General features: G+C 41.8%; 1 protein-coding gene across 1 annotated transcript; it reads left to right on the top strand.

The window, feature by feature from the left end:
* The first annotated feature begins 1507 nt into the window (after positions 1-1507).
* Positions 1508-15606, top strand: LOC146632210 (protein polybromo-1-like). The gene is made up of 30 exons (XM_085354172.1): positions 1508-1559; positions 4685-4834; positions 4965-5062; positions 5180-5327; positions 5431-5580; positions 6540-6656; positions 6742-6810; positions 6898-6996; positions 7077-7162; positions 7254-7339; positions 7445-7661; positions 7987-8128; positions 8321-8415; positions 8518-8797; positions 9193-9298; positions 9392-10031; positions 10124-10335; positions 10461-10646; positions 10755-10912; positions 11013-11264; positions 11348-11493; positions 11758-11915; positions 12019-12202; positions 12523-12724; positions 12814-13015; positions 13167-13319; positions 13786-13947; positions 14324-14373; positions 15061-15274; positions 15443-15606. The coding sequence occupies exons 2-30, from the start codon at positions 4694-4696 to the stop codon at positions 15604-15606; spliced, it is 4917 nt and encodes a 1638-aa protein (XP_085210298.1). The 5' UTR covers positions 1508-1559; positions 4685-4693.
* The last annotated feature ends 5898 nt before the right edge of the window (positions 15607-21504 follow it).

The following is a 21504-nucleotide window of genomic DNA, read 5'->3' as shown; positions in this document are numbered from 1 at the left end:
TTCCCCAGTGCCCTCTTATTGCCCAAGAAATCTGATATTGTCCTGTTTTCTGGGGCTTTAGAAGATAAATTCTGTGCCACAAGTCATATGTGACTATGGCATGACTATTTGGCCAGCTACATTCAGAACTTAATTTGATGTATAAATTATGTTACATATATTTTCCCTTTTTTTCAGGTCTTCAGGATTGGGAGGACATCAGACCCCCTTCTGCTATTTCACATAATTCCCATGTCCTCCAAGATCCTATTGTTTTTTGCCATCTCTTATCAAACAGGAGGCTGAGCTGGAGGTGGAAAAGCTGAAGATGCTAAGACTTTTATCGGGAGTGACCACAACTGACAGCTCAGGCTGAGCAGTTTGGAGAGAAAGGTAGAGAGGCAAGACTGAGAAGGCTTGGACGTTCTCACCGGGGACGGTGGAGATATTGGACAAAAGATGTTAAATATGCCATTTAACATGCCATTCATGGATTTAGTGATGGAGGACATTCAGAGGGTTGGTTGTCAAAGAGAACGCTAGGGATAGGGTGAGGGTGGAGGCTGATGATTCACTGTGGTGACCACTGGTTGCAGCCAAAAGAGGAAGAAAACATTGTTGATATATTTTAAAGCATTTTTAAACTTCATGTGCAAATACTGCAAAAAAAAAAAAGTAAACGAAGAAGAAAAAGCCATGACATAACATTATGGATGTAATATCCATTGGAGGTAGAGCCGGTCATCTACTAATCAGAAGGTTTGTGGTTCAATGGTTTAACTGGCTGCTCCAGTCTGCATGCCAAATATCCGCGGCCAGATTCTAACTCCAAGTTCTTATCCGATCCATCCATTGGAGTATAAATAAATAAATAAATGAATGAATGAATGAATGATTGAAAGAAAGAAAGAAAGAAAGAAAGAAAGAAAGAAAGCATAGAAAAAAATTTATGAATAGGTAAATGAGGAATGTTGTATAAAGAGCTTGAGTGCTCAGGTAGAGTAGAAAAGCGCTATATAAGAACCAGTCCATTTACCATTGTTTTTCTTGACTGAATGTGGCAAAATGAGTTTGTGTGAATATGGCACAAACATGGGCTAATACGTGGAAAGTTACTGCTTAATGTAACTGGAGTTACAGTTTAGGTAAGTCTGACAGCTCAATAGGTTTTTTGACTAACAACAATGAGGTTTTAATGGCGCAGTAAAAGTTAGTAAAATAATTTTGAACTAACCGGAAGTCCACTTGCGCTCCTTTTCAAGTCCAGTTTGACCCTTTTTATTTATAATTCTGGCATGGGACAGTTTATATATACTAAAGTAGTCCCTTTTATGTCAACTCCTTATCGAACAAACCCCACAGTAAAGTGACAAGAGAAGAAAAGAAATTACAATAATGTAAATGCGCATGTATAACTACGTCAAATCCATCTGCGCTTTTATTGTGAAGGTAAGCAAACGGAAATAAAGGTTACATTGGCGAGAACGTTACAGTTCTGTCCCCCTACCTAAAATCGATAAGTGATTGGCTTACTTGATGGTTAAGATTTTGTGGGTGTAGTGCTGTCGTGTTCACAAAAGGTAAGCACACAGCCATGTCAAGTTGTAAAACGTGTGTGTATGTTTTTTCTCTCCTTATACAAGTGTCGTCGGTGCACATAACGGTAGCTTTGTAACGTTAGTCGTCGTTACAGTGATGCCTTTGTCTAGGCTTTAACCCACCAGGTAACGTTAAGGCTAACCGTTAACTGTAGCTAAGGCTAGCTGCTCCGAGGTGCGTACCTGTCCACGCTGAGTGACAGACACTCAGGTGTGTGGACAGCTGCCGTTCTGCATGCTAGGCTGCTGATGTGTGCACGCTGGACGGCAGCCTGTGCGCAGCTGCTGGGGAGCATTAAGGGAGAGCTGTTAACATTCTTGGCGAGTCAGACCTCCAGACATACCAGCATCATTGCCGCGCACTAAGCGAAATGTCATTCGAGGTGAAAGCAGTGAGCTGCAGCATTTAACAACGTAAAATAAGGTACTTAAAACCTACTAGGAGAGCAGAGGGTTTGTTTATTTTTATTTTATTTTTTAAACACCTTCATTTTCCTAGTTCTCCTCTCCCGAAAGTATATGTTAAATACCTTTAAATTCATCATTTAAGGCTCCAACGTGCCTTTTTGGTCCTCCTTCCACTGTACACAGTGCCAATAGTATATTTTTTATTACAGTTATTGACATTTCTGCGTTAGGCCTATTGTTTGATATCACATATGTATGAGGATCACTGCTGTTTACTCTGTAAATGGGTACAGTTAGTTTAAGAGGCAGACTAAGCTTTCTACTACTACTGCTTTTCTACAGGGATATAGCAGCCAAAAATCTGCATTACATTTACTGAGAGCAGTGGCCAGTGTTCACCTATGGTGCTGCATAAATCCTACTTTGGCTGTTTCACAAAGAGGAATGAATGACAACAATAATACTGATCATTTGGTACTTTGTCATTTTACACATTAGCGTTGGTACAAGAATTAACAGTTGAGCATCCTCACTTTCTGTACATTAAAGAATACTCCTGTATAATGTAAAAATGTCATGTATAATATAAAAGTAAACATAAGAAGACAAAATGTGTGTATTTCAGAATCCACACTTTAAATGGATATGTATGTATTAAATAAAATGTAAGCTATGGGCTATATTGACTTGGGGTACAGTGATGCGGTATTTTAGAGATGGGTTTGGATTCTACAGGCTGGTTTGCATGTTCTGCCTGCAACTGTGTGGGCTTCTTCTGGGTACACAGTCTACACGCAGTCGTTGGTTTTAAATGGGTGTGAATGTCAGTTAGATGATGGGTATCAAGTACACCCTACGTGAACATACACTCACTAACCTCTTTATTACATAAAACTGTCCAAGTCCTTGTTAATATAACTAATATACAATCAGCAAATCACATGGGACTGCAGTTTATTCAATAATGCAAAGATCAAGTAGACGTAATCAGGATGACCAGCTGAAGTTCAAACCGTGCATCAGAATTGGGTGAAAAAAGGTGATTTAATTACTTTGAACATGGTATGTTTGTTGGTGCAAGACTGGCTGTTTCAGAAACTGCTGATCTACTGGGATTTACCCAACCATCTTTAGGGATTTACAGAGAATGATCCGAAAAAGGAAAAATATCCAGTGCGGGCAATTCTCTGGATAAAAATGCCTCGTTGATGCCAGAGGGTAGAGGAGAATAGCTTTGAGCTGATAGGAAGGGAAAGATAACTCAAATAACCACTCATTACAACCAAGGTATGCAGAAGATCATCTCTGAATGCAAATCACGTTGAACCTTGTCAAATCACCATGCCTTATATTCGTGGTTAAGCCTGATTGTGGTGTTGTAATGAGGCCGGTGATATTTTCTTGACCCACTTCAACCCCTTCTTAAACTGAGCATCGCCTAAATACCACAACCTACCTGAGTAATGTTTCTGACCATGTCCATCCCTTTATGACCATAGTGCATCCATCTTCTGATGCCTGCTTCCAGCAGGATAATGTGCAATGTCACAAAACCGGTTTCTTGAAAATGACAGTGCACTGAAATGGTCGCCACAGTCACCAGATCTTGATTGAATAAAGGACCTTTGCGATGTGGTAGAACGGCATATTGGTATTATGGATATACAGCCCATAAATCTGCAGCAACTATGTGATGCTATCATGTCAATATGGGCCAAAATCTCAGAGGAATGTTTCCAGCACATTGTTAGATCGACGTCACAAAGAATTATTGTATTTCTGAAGGCAAAAGGGAGGCCAGCCTAGTACTAGCGAGATGTACCTAATAAAGTGCCTGTTGAGTGCATGTGTAAAGGAAAAAATGTGGGTTTGAGGAAGAACTTTGAGTTGGGAATAAGATTAGTAACTACTAACTGAACTACTGTAACTAATACTAATAACTATTGCTGAACCCAGTGGATCATTTCAGTGGGAGTCTCTCATGCTCCCCATTCTCATACTCATTTAAGCTTTACTTGCTTAGATTTTTAATCATTTTCATAACTATTAGTCATACAGTGTGGTTGTGTGTACAACAAAGGGTTTGCGGAAATTGTTTTCACTGACGTTCTTGATTTTACTGAGACTCCTTTAACTAAATACTTAATTGCTTTTACTATAACGAGAAGTAACATCATTTATTGCTAGTTTTTCAAAGTGAAAGTGTATGCCAGAAATCCAGAATACTTGAGAAACCTGCATTTTCTTGTTAAATCAAGAAAACGAGAGCCACACTGTATGCTTCGAGCCTGATTTCTTTGTTTATTTTCTGCCCTTTTCATGCCATTTGCAGTACATGTTGCGCTTAAGGATGAGAGGATCTGTCAAGAAGGGGAAGAGACCAGTTCTAAACCTTAAGGCAACTTTATGTTTAATACATGAAATCATCTTAGTGAGATTTTGAGACCACGTTATCTGTAGGTATAGGAAATCACACGTCAAATTGTTATTTTATGTTCATCCCTTTTGACTCCAAGGAAAGTCACAGCAGCACCGCCGTGAACAGCTGGCAAATCTTTTGACTTCATAATATCAGTTTATAATTTTCATGAGTGACAATCTAATCATCTGCTTCTGATACAGTACAACTGAGTATAGCTCTGTTATTTCTGTGCATTATTTCCCAAATGCTGTTACTTAATTGGACTTTGTCTTCTCAGGGGTTCGTCATGGCCTTGAAAAGGAGAAGGGCGACGTCTCCCTCTAGCAGTGTGAGTGGAGGAGATTTTGACGATAGCCAGGCTTCATCGTTAGTGCCTTCATTTGGGAGAAAGAGGAGAAGGACCTCAAACATTCCTACTGTGGATCCTGTAATTTTACAAATTTCAGTTACCATTTCTTAAAAAATGAACTGTGAGAATTATAGTGCCACACTGACCGTAAGTATTTAATGATGAAAAGGGTGTGGGTGTTTTTAAGTGTTTAAATTTTGCCTTACAGATCGCTGTATGCCACGAACTATACAACACAATCAGAGATTACAAGGATGACCAGGGGAGGATGTTGTGTGAGCTCTTCATTAGAGCCCCGAAAAGGAGGTGATGAGAGGGATGAGTGATCATTAGATATACTTACATTATTAAAATCCTATAATAGCAATCCCAAAATGTGAAGTTGAATACAAACATTACAAAAAAAGTCTAATTTTCCTACAGGAATCAGCCAGACTATTACCACGTGGTGTCTCAGCCTATTGACATGATGAAGATCCAGCAAAAATTAAAGATGGAGGAGTACGATGATGTTGAACAACTAACTAGTGACTTTCAACTTTTATTCAACAATGCAAAGACTTATTATAAGGTAACAAATAGATATTTCTACTCTAAATGGTTTAACATATTTGTAAAGGAAGTGTAAGGTCCAGAGTATGAACATAAAATTAATTTGTCTTGCCCTAATGTAGTCGGACAGTCCAGAATACAGAGCAGCCTGCAAACTGTGGGACCTTTACCTGCGCACCAAAAATGAGTTTGTTCAGCGAGGGGAATATGATGAAGATGATGAAGATGGATATGATGCACAAGACAACCCTGGAGGATCTACCGAAGATGAGGTGCATTTTAGGGATACATTGTTATTCTTCAGTATAAGCCATCTACTGGCCAGAATCAGCATTGAATCATCTCTCTGTATTTTGTTAGTAATCAGCAAAGCTAACCCTCAGTTGCATTTTTACTACAGCTCTAGTTAGTGTAGTTTTGATCAAAGCTAAAAATTATGTTAGCCATATTAGCCCTGCAACAACTGGAGTGTCCCATTCTTTGCACTATTCCACACTTGCATATGTATGAAGTATTTCACTGGGTTTTCAGTTTTCCATGGGATTGGCAAACAGAAAAGTTTGATTTGGGCTATTTGAAGTTTATACTCAGGTTATTTGATTTGCTTTACTTACCGTCACAGCTATTTTTAATATTTTACCAGCGCTAAACCCACCAAAAGACCAAAACCAAAAATCTACAAACATGAGGTTGCTGTGTTAAAATATGAGTCACACAAGCAAACTAACCAATAAATGCAGCAACAGAGTAACAGGTCGTTGCTTTGTTTTCTGACTGCAGCCTACAGTTAAAATGATAATGATCAATTAATGCCATTGTGCTCTTTAAACAGCAAGATTTCTCCAGGGGTTAATTTGTTAATAAAGCTGATCACTTTTATGTGTAGTAATAATGAGAAAATTAATCATGAATTACAAAATTTTTTAATAGAAAGTGTGATTAAATTTTAATGCATTATGTAAACTTTATACCAAGATACTAACACTGATCTTTGCAGAAGAAGTAGCGACCGGATAGGACTTTAAATTTTTCTGAAGATATTGCAGTTGCAGTTCTGTCATGTGAAACATTTAGCTCATCTGTTTTAAGGACTTTTAAACTCAGTCCCAGCAGTAACAGATCTAAAAGCCATCTTTTACTGTGTCAGTAAAGAGAATACGGTCTACAGCTGACATGACTAAAGATGATACTGTATTTTGCTGCTTGACTCATGTAAATACTTGCATATCAGAGTGCACCTACCTGTTTGAAAGAAGTCCTTGAGCAGCTCCTTGATGCTGTGGTGTCGTACACTGAGCCCACTGGTCGCCTTGTCAGCGAGCTGTTCCAGAAGCTTCCCTCCAAAATGGTACGAGAACCTCGAGTATGACTTGTAAAATGAAACATAAAATACGTTTGTTTAGTTTGATTTGCAGTTTGCCCTTTTCATTTAGCAATACCCAGATTATTATGCCATCATTAAGGAACCAATAGATCTGAAAATCATCGCTCAAAAGATTCAGGTACGCTTATATTTTCCTGTTAAATTCTGATTTAGTGTTTTTAAATATTTTCTTAATGAAATGTCCAACCAATACTTTTGCTTTTAGTTGGGCCATTACAGGAGTGTCAATGCCATGGCTAAGGACATAGACTTGTTGGTCAAGAATGCAAAAACCTACAATGAGCCTGGATCACAGGTGTTTAAGGTCAGGGTGCATCTGAAAGCACGATACAGGCTATTGCTGGTGTCCAAGACACTAACTTGTGACTTGCTGTTGTCTTGCAGGATGCAAACACCATTAAAAAGATTTTTGCACAAAAGAAGTCAGAGATAGAACACGGAGAGCCAATCAAGTCCAGCATTCGTATCAGGTACTTAACACCTGGAATAATGTAGAGAGAAGTTGTGTTAACTGTGTGGTTTTGACTCGGCTCTTTAAATTTTTCTGTCTGTCTTTGCAAGGAATAGAAGATCTGCACAGGGAGACCGCCTCTCAGCTATCACCATGGCTCTTCAGTATGAAAGTGATGAGGAAGGCATACTCTCCGGTACATCATCATCTCATTGTTAAACTGTTGGATGTTGATTAAGTTGCTCTTTACGGTGTTGTAACAGAGATTAGCCATTAGCCATTTATCTCCTGTGTTTGACAGGGTCTGTCCACTATGATGAGGGAGAATCAGAGGCAGAGAGTATGACCTCTAACATGGACATGAGTAATCCCATCTTCCAGCTGTATGAAGCTGTGCGCGGTGCCAGGAACAGCCAGGGCCAGCTGATTTCTGAGCCTTTCCTGCAGCTACCGTCCAGGAAAGACTACCCAGACTACTACCACCAGATTAGTCAGCCCATCTGCCTTCATCAGATCAAGTATGACAGAACTGTGTTTTCATAGTGCTGTTTTCATGCTCTTAAACTTGTTTTTTTTTTTAATTTTGGCAAAATTATTTGTAGTTCACAATTTAAAGAAATCAAGAAAGAAAACTTCATTTTCTTATATTGGCAAATATCAGCTCGTTTTGTTCCTCATTTGTTCTTCAATGTTTTCATCAATGATTTGTTTTATTTTTTTTTTTCACCTGCATCCTGTCTTTTTTATCTTATGTGGGAAAATGTGGCATCAAACACACTCACTGTACAGTTCAGTTTTCCTGTGCCCTCCTTCCCAAATGTGAGAGCCCATAATTCCCCACAGGAACAAGATGAAAAACAACGAGTATGAGAGTGTTGAGCACATCGACTCAGATCTGACATTGATGTTTGAGAATGCCAAGCGCTACAACGTTCCTCACTCTTCCATCTACAAGCGTGCTCTAAAACTTCAGCATATTCAGCAGGTCAGTGCCTGCCTGTTCCTTGTAGTTGTGCGTCTATGTTGGATTTGCTTGGACATTCTCTTTAAAAAAGAGCTCCTTTATGGATTATTAAAGATTACACCTTTCTGCCAGTTTTGTGGTGTTTTGTTTTGTTGGTTTTTTTTGTTAAAGAATTATTGTAACTCCGGATTGTTTTTATCACCTTTCACCTAGATGAAGAGAAAGGAGCTTTTACAGAGAGATGATGATGATGGCGACAGCATGCTCTCCTCTGCCACCTCTGACACCAGTAGCACAAAAAGAAAAAGGTGCACTTTGTCACGTACTTGTTGAATTCTCTAAAGTTGGTCATTTCTTGGGAAAGTGATACCTGTGTGACAGTTCTTTGGTGGTTTCTCTCTGGCTTCTAGTCACAAGAAGAATACGAAGAAAAACAGGATGAAAGCTCTCTTTGCTGCTGTGAATGAGGCGCGAGAAGCTGGCACTGGTCGCAGATTGTGTGACCTCTTCATGGTCAAGCCTTCGAAGAAGGACTATCCCGACTACTACAAAGTCATCCTGGAACCAATGGACCTGAGGACCATAGAGCACAATATCCGCTCAGACAAGTACCTTACCGAAGACTCAATGCTGGAAGATATGAAGCTGATGTTCCGCAATGCGCGACACTACAATGAGGAAGGCTCTCAGGTTTGATGCGCCTCCCTTTTTTTGATACATTTTAGAGATCCCAGTTATTTGTTCTATATTTTCTAAAGTTAAAGAAGCTGATTTGTTTCTTGTTCCTGAAGACAAGTCCTTCTTTCACTATTAGAGTAGATAGTATGACAAAAATTAAAAGCTCAAAGGTCTCCTTTGAGCTTTTAATTATTATCAATCATATACACACACCTATGAGCTTGAAGCTCAGACTTTATTTATTAAGACCAGATATCTTTGATATCATCATCTAAGCCATGCAGTTCTGTCAGCGGAGCCACTTCAAATCTTTTGTTTGCAAGGGGCAGCCAATCAAAGGAAAGTTGGCTTGTTTGACACAGAGATTGAACCTAGAGGGGGTCTACCCTGAACTTCTGTATCTGTAGGTTTACAACGATGCAGACGTCCTAGAGAAGATCATGAAAGACAAGCGCAAAGAGCTTGGCCCAGCAACTGATGATGATGACATGATGTCCCCAAAGTTGAAAATAAGTATGTCACTCAAGTAACATAATCAAACAATATATGCAAGTATGTAAATTTCTTATCTGTCAAGAATTAGAAATGTTCCTACTTCTGTTGCAGGAAAGAACAGCATTACTCTAAAGAAGTCAAAGTATTTAACACCTCTACAGCAGAAACTGCATGAACTGTACGAAGCTGTCAAGAACTACACTGATAAGCGGGGCCGTCGTCTCAGCACGATCTTCCTGCGGTTGCCTTCTCGTGCTGAGCTGCCTGACTATTACATTGCCATCAAGAAACCTGTGGACATGGAGAAGATCAGGAGCCACATGTTGGCTAACAAGTACCAGGATGTAGATGCTCTGGTTGAGGACTTGGTGCTCATGTTCAACAACGCCTGCACTTACAATGAGCCAGAGTCTCTGATTTACCGCGACGCTCTGTTGCTGCACAGGGTGCTGTTAGAGACGAGGCGTGACCTGGAGGGAGGAGAGGATGCCCATGTCCCCGATGTGCCTCGCCTCATCCAGGAACTCATTCGCAGCCTCTTTGTTTCTGTGCTCGGCCACCAAGATGATGAGGGACGTTGTTACAGCGATTCACTCGCTGAGATCCCAGCTGTTGATCCCGCTAACCCAGAGAAGCCATCGCTCAATTTTGAGATTATCAGAAATAATGTGGATCGAGGCCATTACAAGAGGTTGGATGTATTTCAGGACCACATGTTTGAAGTGTTGGAGAAGGCCAAAAGACTGAATCGGTAAAGTATTGCTGAACATTGTACACAAAACCAAATCAGTGCTTATTATTAAAAGAAGCAGAAGTTAGTGTTACACCATTTGTTCATTACAGGACAGACTCAGAGATCTTTGAAGATGCTGTGGAGCTGCAGCAGTTCTTCATACGTATCAGAGATGAACTGTGTAAGAACGGAGAGATCTTGATGTCCCCAGCGCTCAGCTATACTTCTAAGCATCTGCATAGTGATGTCGAAAAGGAGAAGAAAGAGAAGCTCCCTAAGGAGTTTGAAGAAGACAAAATTAAGAGAGAAGAGGAGAAAATCGGTATTATGTCAAACATGTCAAACACTTTATGTATTAAAACTAAAAGTCCATAAAAAGTGCTATCATAGACTACCATGCATCTGTGCATATAGCCTTGTTTTGCTGAATATGTGGTGAATTCACAGAAGCAGAGAAGAGGGAGGATCCTGTTGGAGGATCATGGCAGTCGGGCCTACAGCGCACATACAGTCAGGACTGCAGCTTCAAGGACAGTATGTACCATGTGGGCGACTACGTGTACGTGGAGCCTGCGGAGCCTAACCTCCAGCCCCATATAATCTACATTGAGCGTCTTTGGCAAGACAACACCGGTCAGTCTCTTAACACTAACTAAATTGTTTTGTCATTAAAACAAAAAATCATATTGATATTTTCAGGCAGTAAAACTGAGTAAGTTTTTCTACCGCTTATACACACAGGGGAAAAGTGGCTGTATGGCTGCTGGTTCTATAGGCCAAATGAAACATTTCATCTGGCTACAAGGAAATTCCTGGAGAAGGAAGTTTTTAAGAGTGACTATTATAACAAAGCTCCTGTCAGCAAGATTATGGGAAAATGTGTGGTCATGTTTGTGAAGGTAATTCACTGCTTTTTTGTTCTTTTTAGATTAATAATAGGTTTTGTTTTATGGCCATTTTTTGTTTTGTTTATTGTTTTAAATGTGTTTTTCATTGAAGGAATACTTCAAGCTTCATCCTGAAGGCTTCAGAGCGGAGGATGTTTATGTCTGTGAGTCCCGTTACTCTGCCAAGTCCAAGTCCTTCAAAAAGATCAAGATGTGGACGATGCCCTTGAGCTCTGTCCGGTTTGTTCCCAGAGAGGTACCCCTTCCTGTAGTCCGTGTGGCATCCATTTTTGCCCAGAAACAAGAGGAGAAGCCACCAGAGATTGCAGATGAAAGCAAGATTACAAATGGTATAATAGACAAGGTAAATAGCGATTTGACTGCTTCTATAAAAACTGGTAGTGTGCATATAAGTCTCGCTGTCAGCAAAATGATTTGTGTCTGCAGGAAAGGGAAGATGTGCCATTGGATGTGACCAATGGGGAGCCAGGGTGTCAGTACTACGAGCAACTCTGCTACAACAACCTGTGGCTTAAAGTAGCAGACTTCGTTTACATCGCTTCTCATGGACTTGTGCCCCATCGAGTTGGCAGGTAGCGTAGCTGCTCCTGTGAAAGTTGCGTCAGCATTTCTGTTATGACAGACAAAACTTAGTATTATAATATATTATAATACTAATATTTTTGCTTAGTTATAAAGATGTGCTTACAATTCAATTTTGCTTTTTCCAAACTGCCATTTGGAATATGCCTCATGCTTCCCTGCAGTTATAATAATTGAAACTCTATTGTTTGTATGCTGATCATAGTTAATCAAATGCTTAAAAAACAGCGTCTTTTATATTTTTTATTGAACAGGATTGAGAAAATGTGGATGCGCGATGGAGCGGGTTACTTTTTTGGTCCCATCTTTATTCATCCTGAAGAAACAGAGCACGAACCCACAAAGATGTTCTATAAGAAGGAAGTGTTCCTCAGCAACCTGGAGGAGACTTGTCCCATGACCTGCATCATAGGTACCCTAAACAGAACACCGTCAGCTTTGTGTACTACTTTATGATGATAACATTATCAGAAGAATCCTTAAAAGCATTAATCAAATCTGTTCTCATTTCACAGGAAAGTGTGTCGTGTCGTCCTTCAAAGACTATTTGTCATGTCGGCCGACTGAAGTGCCTGAAGAGAACGTTCTGCTCTGTGAGAGCCGCTACATTGAGAGTGAGAAGCAGATGAAGAAATTCAAAGGTCTGAAGCGCTTCTCACTCTCTGGGAAGGTGCTGGAAGATGAAATCTACTATTTTAGGTGAACAGTCTGTAGGCTATGTATGCCTATCATTGTTGGTTGGTGAAAAATCAAGACGTCTCAGCTATTAAGTGTTAAAGAGCTAAGTAATAAATGTTTTATTGGTCCAAACTGTTTTAAAGACTGGCATAGTTTGCATAGAGACAGCTGATCTTTTCATACTGGATGGTTTTCATTTCTGTGTGTGCTTTAATTTTCTACTGCCATCCGTGTATGTATTTGAGTTACTGAAAGGAGAACTTAAATCAATTAACAAGCTTTTCCTAACTGAAGAATTTATTTGGAAAAGAAGAATAAATTACACTGAATGTCTTGTACAGGAAGCTTATAGTACCCCAGAAGGAGCCATCCCCTCTGTTAGATAGGAAAATTGAGGAACTGGAAGCTAAGTTTGCTGACATGACTGATGAAGAGCTAGAGGATCTTGGGGATGATGATGGCGAGCTAGGGGACCAGACTCTTCCACAGATGCAGTCTTCCATGTCTAGTGACATGGATATCATGCCTTACACTCCTCCGCAGGTTAGTATGAAAGTAATTATTTTAAATAATTTTGAGCAATAATAATTGTGCGGTATTTTTACGGATTATTCCCCTTTGATTGGTTACAGTCCACACCAAAGTCCATAAAAGGGCTTTCAAAGAAGGAAGGCTCAAAGAGGAAGATCAACATGAGCGGTTACATACTGTTCAGCAGTGAGATGCGAGCGGTGATAAAAGCTCAGCACCCAGACTTTTCCTTTGGGGAGTTGAGCCGCCTTGTTGGCACAGAGTGGAGGAACCTGGACAGTTCCAGGAAAGCAGAGTATGAAGGTGAGTATTTTTATTTGATATTCCTATTCAGTTGATAGCATAGAGATTGATTGATGGATTGACTGATTGAATCTATCGATCCACTTATTTATGGCTCACGAATTGTGAATGATAAAGTTAACACCTTATACTTATATTTCTTGTGTTTCAGAGCGAGCAGCAAAAGTGGCTGAGCAACAGGAACGTGAGAGGGCCCAGCATCAGACGTCCCCTAGAGCAGGTACCCCAGTAGGGGCACTGATGGGGGTGGTGCCTCCCCCAACCCCCATGGGGATGCTAAATCCCAGCATGACGCCTGTGTCAGGTAACCCCTCATAGATGCAGATGGATCCCCAGTGCACACTACAAGACTGGAATAAGAAGCTTAACTGCTAGAATTACTCACATCTTCAATTTTTTGTTTTCATTTTGCTGTGATTTCCTTTTATATTGCCTCTAACATTATTTCACCTAATTCATAAACTTAAATTGTGCATAACACCCATTATGCATCACCCAGACACATAATAAAAATCGTAGAATCTGCATTTCAATTGGGTCATGGAGTGTCCTACACATGAAAGGGTGGTATACACCATTTAAGGGTTTATACGGTAAAATGAATGCTTGGCCATGCTGCACATACACTAAAACGATTTCATGCACATTTCCCATTTGTGTGACCTTTTCCATTCATTTATATATAGTAACATATAACTGCATGCCTGGTAGTGAATGCATGTTTGACTAATGCATGTTGCTGTTTTGTGTTACTACTGTTCCTTCCTAAGAAGGTAGGATGGGTGCATATAGGTCAGCTATGATGCCCCTGCAAGGACATGTTGAAGGCATGGTTAGTATGACTGGCATACCACCACATCACATGGGGGTGCCTGTCTTTCCCCAACATCTCCTGCGCGTTATGCCTGGGTTCCCTGGAATACCATACTTTGGTAAGAGTGCTGTCATAGCCACACCACCTGTCAAGCAGTTGCTTCCTGTCTACCAATCTGACTTGCTGGAGGGGCTACCTGTACCAATAGGCTGAGGTCCTTAAGTTGATGACTAGACAGCTGAGAGCGCATAGTCTCATCAAGGACTTGGGTATTTATGCAGCTCATTACCAACAGACCTGATGGTAATGTGTTAACATAACCTTGATTATGATGCTAATAAATCCACATGTGATCATCTTTTTAACGATTGGCATTTCTGAAATTGCTAAAAACACCGGTTAATTTCTAGTATTGTATTTTTAACATAGTATTTGGAATATAAACCAGTAGCACTTGGCTGGCTCCAATTTGTCATGGATTAATATCTTCACAGGTATCAATGGAGTAGGTGGACCTGGAGCAGGAAGTGTTCATGGATCTCAGGTAATCAGTTGGGCTCTGAAAAAGAAATCCCTTAAAACTGTATATAAGATTTGTGTCTAGGTATAGTTTGCAACCTTGATGCAGATGTGTGTTTTGGATATAAGCCTGGAAATCATCAGGTCATTGGTTTAAAGTTTACATCAAACAACTTCAATACAGAGTACCTGAAAAACTTCTTTAATGTTTGCACTTTATTTAGCTCCCTCCAAGAAAGTGTACCTTTATACCATTTGCATTTTTACACCTCAGAGTTTGTGGATCCGCTAAATCGTGAACGAGATGACGTAGGAGTTTGGAATTGATACCACAGGTATATCTACTAATAATTTTGGACAAGTTCGAATTCTGGTGACCTTGATCTTAAGGTCAGAGGTCAACCTTTCTGAAAATCTTGTAAATACAATAATTCAAGAAGGAAGTCACCTAGGTTTATCAAATTTATACCATACTTGCATCTACTAGGAGGGGTAGCAGTGGCAGCTGCCAATATTTTATAGCTTTGTATACATGTCAGTACTGATGATGATCAAATGTAATGTGAATGTCCTTTTTATATTTTTTTCCTGCTTGTAAAACCCTTTCAACCTCCACATGTGATATTGGGCTGTATAAAGAAATTGAGTGGAATTGAGCTGAATTATAGTTTGAATCAGAGAAATAATGGAGTTCTTGCATTGTTATGTTTAGATGGGTTTGGTTGGCCCAGGACAGCAGGCTCCACCACCGTACCCTGGTCAGGCTCAGATGGGACAACCTGCACTGCAGCAGCCATCCACCCCAGTGTTTGTGTCCCCGCCTGCCAAAAATCAGCGGGTGCTCCACTCTGAGGCTTACCTGAGATACATCGAGGGCCTTACAGCAGAATCCTCAACTGTTAGCAAGTGGGACCAAGCTCTCTCAGGTTCATTTTATACTTCAATAGTTAGTCATTCAGCCTACATAGAAAGGTAGTTACAGTAGTAGAAATATCTCCACATACTGCGCGTATTTCTTATCCATGAATACCAATATTTTATTTAATTGTACTTTTTTCATATTCATCTTTGATTTAATGTCTTTGCAATTTCAGTTCAAAAACAAGATGTGCGTTTGACAAAAGAGCAAGAGAGCAGACTGCCGTCCCACTGGCTGAAGAGTAAGGGCGCCCACAAGACAATGGCAGATGCACTTTGGCGACTACGTGACCTAATGCTGCGGGATACCCTGAACATCCGTCAGATGCACAACCTGTAGCATGCTCATACTGCGAGCCTCTGTTCCGAAACCTGTGAGACAGGATGAGGGTTAAGCTCACTAAAAAGTCTTTACTTTGTGTTGTCATAATAAAAAGAAATGTTTGCATTCATACAAGCTGCTTTCTGTGTTGATGCTGTTTTCTGTTTTACAGTTTAAATATGCTGTTCAAAGTGCATTATTGTTAATGACTGTCATTCTGTACTGAAGGATTTCACGCGTTCACAATTAAAATGTGAAGAGTTCAGCACGGCTGCATTCCTTGACTGATTTGGTATTTGTTTATGTCTGAGGACCATGACTTGAGAGGTCTACAGCAGCTGTCTGTATCCATTACATTTCAGTAACACATGCTGCACTCCTGCATTTTACACATTGCTCTGAATCATGTTTTCCTAATGGTCGTGTGGCTGAACTTATTCCAGACCTATTATTAGCCTAGAAAAAATGACTTCCTTTTTTCTATTTCTTCCAGTTGCCTTGCTTGGCCCTACTCTCTTGTATACTTTATCTTCCCTGTTCTACTGTGCGGCCACTTCTTTTTCATTTTCAACATGATTAGGAGGTTTTTTTCTTCCTATTTTACCAAGTGTCACCTCCACACATTGTTGTAGTACCTGTTTAGCCCCATGTGTGCCATTCCACCTCCCCCCTTACCAGTGTGCTGGTACCCAAATAAACTCAGTTACCCTCCCCCCACCCAGTCTTCACAGTAAATCTGGCTGGTTCTTTGAACTAAAGTGATGCACACTTTGACTTAGACAGCCAGAAATAGTATAATTCTGATCATTTATCAGTACTGACACTTGTGAGACTCGTGAGACGTCGGGTCCGCGCTTTGTGTTTACATCTTTGTGCGCAGTCCATTTACCTGCTCTCATTTGCTGTTTTAGTTGTTTGGTGGTTGTTGAAAAAGTTTTGTGAGCTTTAACCTGAGATTCTGACATTTCTGGCAAAATACATTTATATTTAAAAATCAATTCAGGATTTAATGAATCGATATTGTGTTATTCAAGCTAAAATCGATTTGAATCGGAAAATCATTTTTTTAAACCCACCCCTACATTTAATTTTTAGTAGGCACCTTTGAAAACATTCAAGGGCTCCTTACAAACAAATATGTGATATTTAGTTTGCATATTTGGATTATTCCAATGAATGATTAATATATTATGCTAAATCCATACAGATTTTTCAATTTGGATATCATAGAGTTAGTAAACCTCTATTAACATCTGTGAAATGAAATGAAACTGAATTAAAACAAACAAAACATAGATGACATTTTGTACCCTAGGCAACCACCAAGATCCCAGTGCCTACAGACATTGAGTAACACTCAGAAAATATGCTGGTAATTAGATAGTGTTAATAAATATCTTTTACTAAATATGAAAGTTTTTCTACATGTCTTAGCTTATATATGAACAAAATCATTATGAGTGAGAATCTCTTGAATGATGCCACTCAGACATCACTCATACTTGCTCTGTAAGCAGTTCCTGATGAATGGATGGATGGATCTATCTATCTATTTTTTGTCAGCAGATGCGATTTGAAGTGTCTGTGTGGTGCAGCTGGTCTGGTCTGTCTCTAGGCAGTCCAGGCTGCACCCACCTGTAAAAGGTGGAGGCTCACCAGGACATACACAGCTCACAAGCTCCTGGCTCTGTCCACTCCTCTGTAGAAGGGTTTCTCTGAGAGGGGAAGGGCAGTGAGGCACAGCTCCCCGTTCCCCAACACCCCCCACGAGGCCACCACTTCTTAGGGAAACCCTCTGCAGAGGAGTCATGAGAGCCAGGAAGTTGTGAGTTGTGTATGTCTACTCAGGCACCATTCATACCTGCTCTGTAAGCAGTCCCTTTCAGAAGGAGGGGGCACTGAGAGTTTAAAGGCTTTATTTTAAAAAAATGTGTATATAATGTTTATATAATGTCATTGAATATTTTAACTCCACTCGGTCCCGACAGGTGGCCACCCCTTCCTGAGCCTGGTTCTGTCGGAGGTTTCTCCCCGTTAAAAAGGAGTTTTTCCTCCCCACTGTTGCCAAGTGCTTGCTCATTGGCGATTTTGTTGTTTGTTTTTTTAAAGCAACCACTGATAAGTTCACTGGCATCAAATTTAGAACTCAGCAAATATGTAAATGGATGATTTGTCATCAAGTGAGGAATCATCCATTTAAAACACATTTGTAAGTCATGTTTAGTTGTATCTAAATATGATTTCTGGGACACTAAGGCCAATCACAGACTAATTTGGCCAATGGGGAAAAAATAAATTTAAAAAATAGAAATTGATGCATATTTTTGCATATCTTATTTGTGTGGCATAGGGTTATGACCGGTGTGGCGCAATTTACCTGGCAGAAAAGTAACGTGGACCTAATGTTTAACATCGGAATCACTTTTACGGTAGTACAAAGAAATTAGCCACAGTTGCGTTAATAATATGCACATCTACTGCTGTCCCAGGTTTGAATGGTAGTCAAAATGGAGAGATATTTGACAGTTATGAAAAGAAAAACGTGTTGCATCTGAGACAAATGAGGCAAGTGCCGATAATAGCCAAAAAATAAGCCAGGAGAGGCACTGAGCCAGGAGCTCATACTCTCTGGAGCTTTAAATACGGTGTCAAGTATGCTCGATGAGATGAATGCTGCAAATATTAAAGGCTGTCCCTCTCTCCAATGACACAGTTGCAAGGCGCATATGTGATATTTCATGTGACACTGAAGAACAACTCATTGATGCGCTGAAGGACAGACTTTTTGCATTACAAGTAGGCTACAGACAGCAACAAAGACTGTCTGTTAATTGCTTATGTGTGCTTTGTCATGTCAGAGTCTCTGTGTGAGGATTTGCTTTTTTGCAAGTATGTCTCAAGTAGAGTGACAGCTGATGAGCTCTTCAAGCTTCTTGACTGTTATCTTACAGAACATGACCTTCAATCGGACAACTGTGTGAGAATTTGCATGGATGGTGGACAAACTATGGCAGGGAAAAAGAAGGGGTTGCGCGCACTTATCAAAAAAGTCTCACCAAATGCGCAATGGACACGCTGCCTGGTACACAGAGAACCCCTCGCATCGAGGCAGATTAACCCCGAACTCAAGACTGTTTTAAGCAACGTTGTTGCTGTGGTGAATTTCATGAAAACAAGACCCCTCAGCGCACAACAGTTTACCGTACTTTGTGAAGACATTGGAGCTGAGCATGTAGCTGTTTTGTTTCACAGTGAGGCAAGGTGGCTTTAGTGAGGTAAAGTGTTGACATGAGTCTTTGAGCTCAGAGAGGAAATTCTGATGATTTTATAGGAGGAAGGCATGCATGAAGTTGCAAGCCAGTTTAATGATGAAGTCTTTCTGATGAAGCTGGCCTATCTCATCGATATACTTAAAAAGCTTAATGTGTCACAGGCTGGGTCTCCGACCCAGCACTCTGAGTTTTCTTTGTATTTTTTGATATGTTATTAGTTTTTGTGTTATTTCCTATTTTGCCTTTAGTTTAGGCAGTTATTGGTTATTGTTCCTGGGTTTTCTATGTTTTGGGGTTTGGTATTTATTCATCACGTATTAGGTCTGTTAAGTTGTGTTGTCATGTTTAGTTTTAGTATTTCCTGTTTTATTCTGACAATGTCATGTGTTCTCTGTTAATTGTATTTAGCTTTTCTCTCCTGGTCCTGTCATTAGGTTTATGGCTGTCAGCTGTTTCCCCATATGTTTCCACTTCCCCTGATCACCTCATGTCTGTATTTAAGCCTTTTGTTTTCTTCATGCCATTGTCGGGTCGTCTGTTTATTCTGCCCTAGTTCTAGCCTGGTTCTGTTTATTTTGACCTCGGTCTTAGTTATGGTTTTCATCTGTTATTCATCATTAGTCTTAGTCATAGTATTTGCTGGTTATTTTCCATCACAGTCATAGTTTAGGTTTTGGTCTCAGTACCGTTTAGTGTTTTGTTTCTTAGTGTTTTGTCAGTTTACTTTGGTTTCCTGGTTTACTCCTGCCGTCATCTAATAAAGGATCACTTTTCTGCTCAAACTTTCAACTACTCGTCATCATCTGCTTTTGGGTCCTGTTTCCACACACATCGGCGCACCCCGCCGTGACAGAACGACCCGACCAGTATGGACCCAGCGGATGCAGCTCTCGTCGAGTGTCTGGAGGAGACGGCTCGTATCCAAGCGATCCTCGACCGCATCTTTACAGCGCCCGATTTGAAGAGCAAGCTGGTGATGGTTAACGTTGCTGAAGCTATTATGGAGAGGGATCCCCGCCTTCTCCAGCTCCCGGACTCACCTGCCATAGTTGCTGCCTTTACCAGGATAAAGGAGATGCTGCAGGCCCAGGAACTGTCGAGTCAGGAAATGGCTTCCAGCACCCACCAGTCACAACAACCCCACAATCAGTCATCTCCATTGCTGCCTCCGGAACCTGAGTGTGTTCGTGTCGGTTCGCTGAGATTCGCCACAGCGTCACCACCTCTCAGCTCACCAGTTTCCACGCCCTCATCACAGTCTCGCCATACTCCTGCCACGGTCCAGCGCGAAGAAGCGCTGGACACCGTTGATTTAGATCACGACGAGCGTCAGTCGATATACTGTGCTCTATTGGAGGAGGAGCTCCGGTGGAAGCCATGGCTCATTCCGGAGCATGAGCCCTCTTTCCGGGGTTCTCGACTGGCTCTCGGGGGACCTCGGAGTTACCAGGGACTTCCGCCTATTGCACCGCCGTCTTCCACTTTCAAGAAAAAGCGGCGTGCGCGCCATCGACGCTCCACACCACGAACACAAGTGAGTGACTATATCTTGGCTCATGTTTTTTCTCCGGAGATTATTGGAACGGACACTGCCTTTCCGGGTCATGAGCCCGGCTATGATGAGACTGTTTTCACTGGAAATGCTAGCCATCAGGCTCAGCTAAGTTGCTGTGGGACTGCTATCCAGGCCGGTTTGGAGCCGGAGACGGAGGTGCAGCTTGTGCAGCCTATTTCAGTGTCAGCTGGAGGGCCCGGGGAGCCCGTCCGGCCTCACGTCTCGTTTGCTGGAGGTTTGGGAGAACCCAGCCAGCTTCATGCTTCGTCTGCTGGAGGTTCAGGAGAACCCAGCCAGTTTCATGCTTCGTCTGCTGGAGGTTCAGGAGAACCCAGCCAGCCTCCTGCCTCGTCAGCTGGAGGGCCCGAGGGGCCCGTCCAGCCTCCTGCCTCGTCAGCTGGAGGGCCCGAGGGGCCCGTCCAGCCTCCTGCCTTGTCAGCTGGAGGGCCCAAGGAGCCCGTCCAGCCTCCTGCCGCAGCTTCATCATCCTCTCCTGCCGCAGCTTCATCATCCTCTCCTGCCGCAGCTTCATCATCCTCGCCAGCTTCGGCCTGTGCTTCGCCAGGTCCAGCTTCGGCCTGTGCTTCGCCTGGTCCGGCCTTAGTCTCAGTTGCTGCCTCGCCTGGTCCGGCCCCTGCTGCTGCCTCGCCTGGTCCGGCCCCTGCTGCTGCCTCGCCTGGTCCGGCCTCGGCTTCTGCTTCTGGTTCGTCTGGTCCGGCTTCGGCCTGTGTTTCGCCTGACCCGGCTTCGGCCTCGGCGCCTGTGTCGCTATCGTCAGTTCCAGCCTTGGCTTTTGTTCTTGCTTCGCCTCCGCCTGGTCCAGCTTCGGCCTCAGTTTCTGTGTCAGCCTCGCCTGGTTCTGCGGTTGTGTTGCTATCGCCCAAGCCTCATTTTGCCCCTCGGGATCGCCGGCCGCTTTCCGGGCCGTCTGCTGGACATCATTGCCGTCTGGGTCGGCCCCCTGAACTTTTGATCTCTGGCCTGCTGTGCTCTCGGCCTCCGGGTCGGCCCCCGGAACTCATGGGTTTTGGCCTGCTGGACCGTTGGCCTCCTGGTCGGCCCCCTGACCTTTTGATCTCTGACCTGCTG

Source organism: Diplotaxodon limnothrissa, linkage group LG5 (genome assembly GCF_057381915.1).
Source record: "Diplotaxodon limnothrissa isolate DT_005_m linkage group LG5, D_limnothrissa_male_GT1.1, whole genome shotgun sequence".
NCBI classification, from domain to species: Eukaryota; Metazoa; Chordata; class Actinopteri; order Cichliformes; family Cichlidae; genus Diplotaxodon; species Diplotaxodon limnothrissa.
Note: the sequence above shows the minus strand (reverse complement) of the source record. Positions and strands in the feature narration are given on the sequence as shown.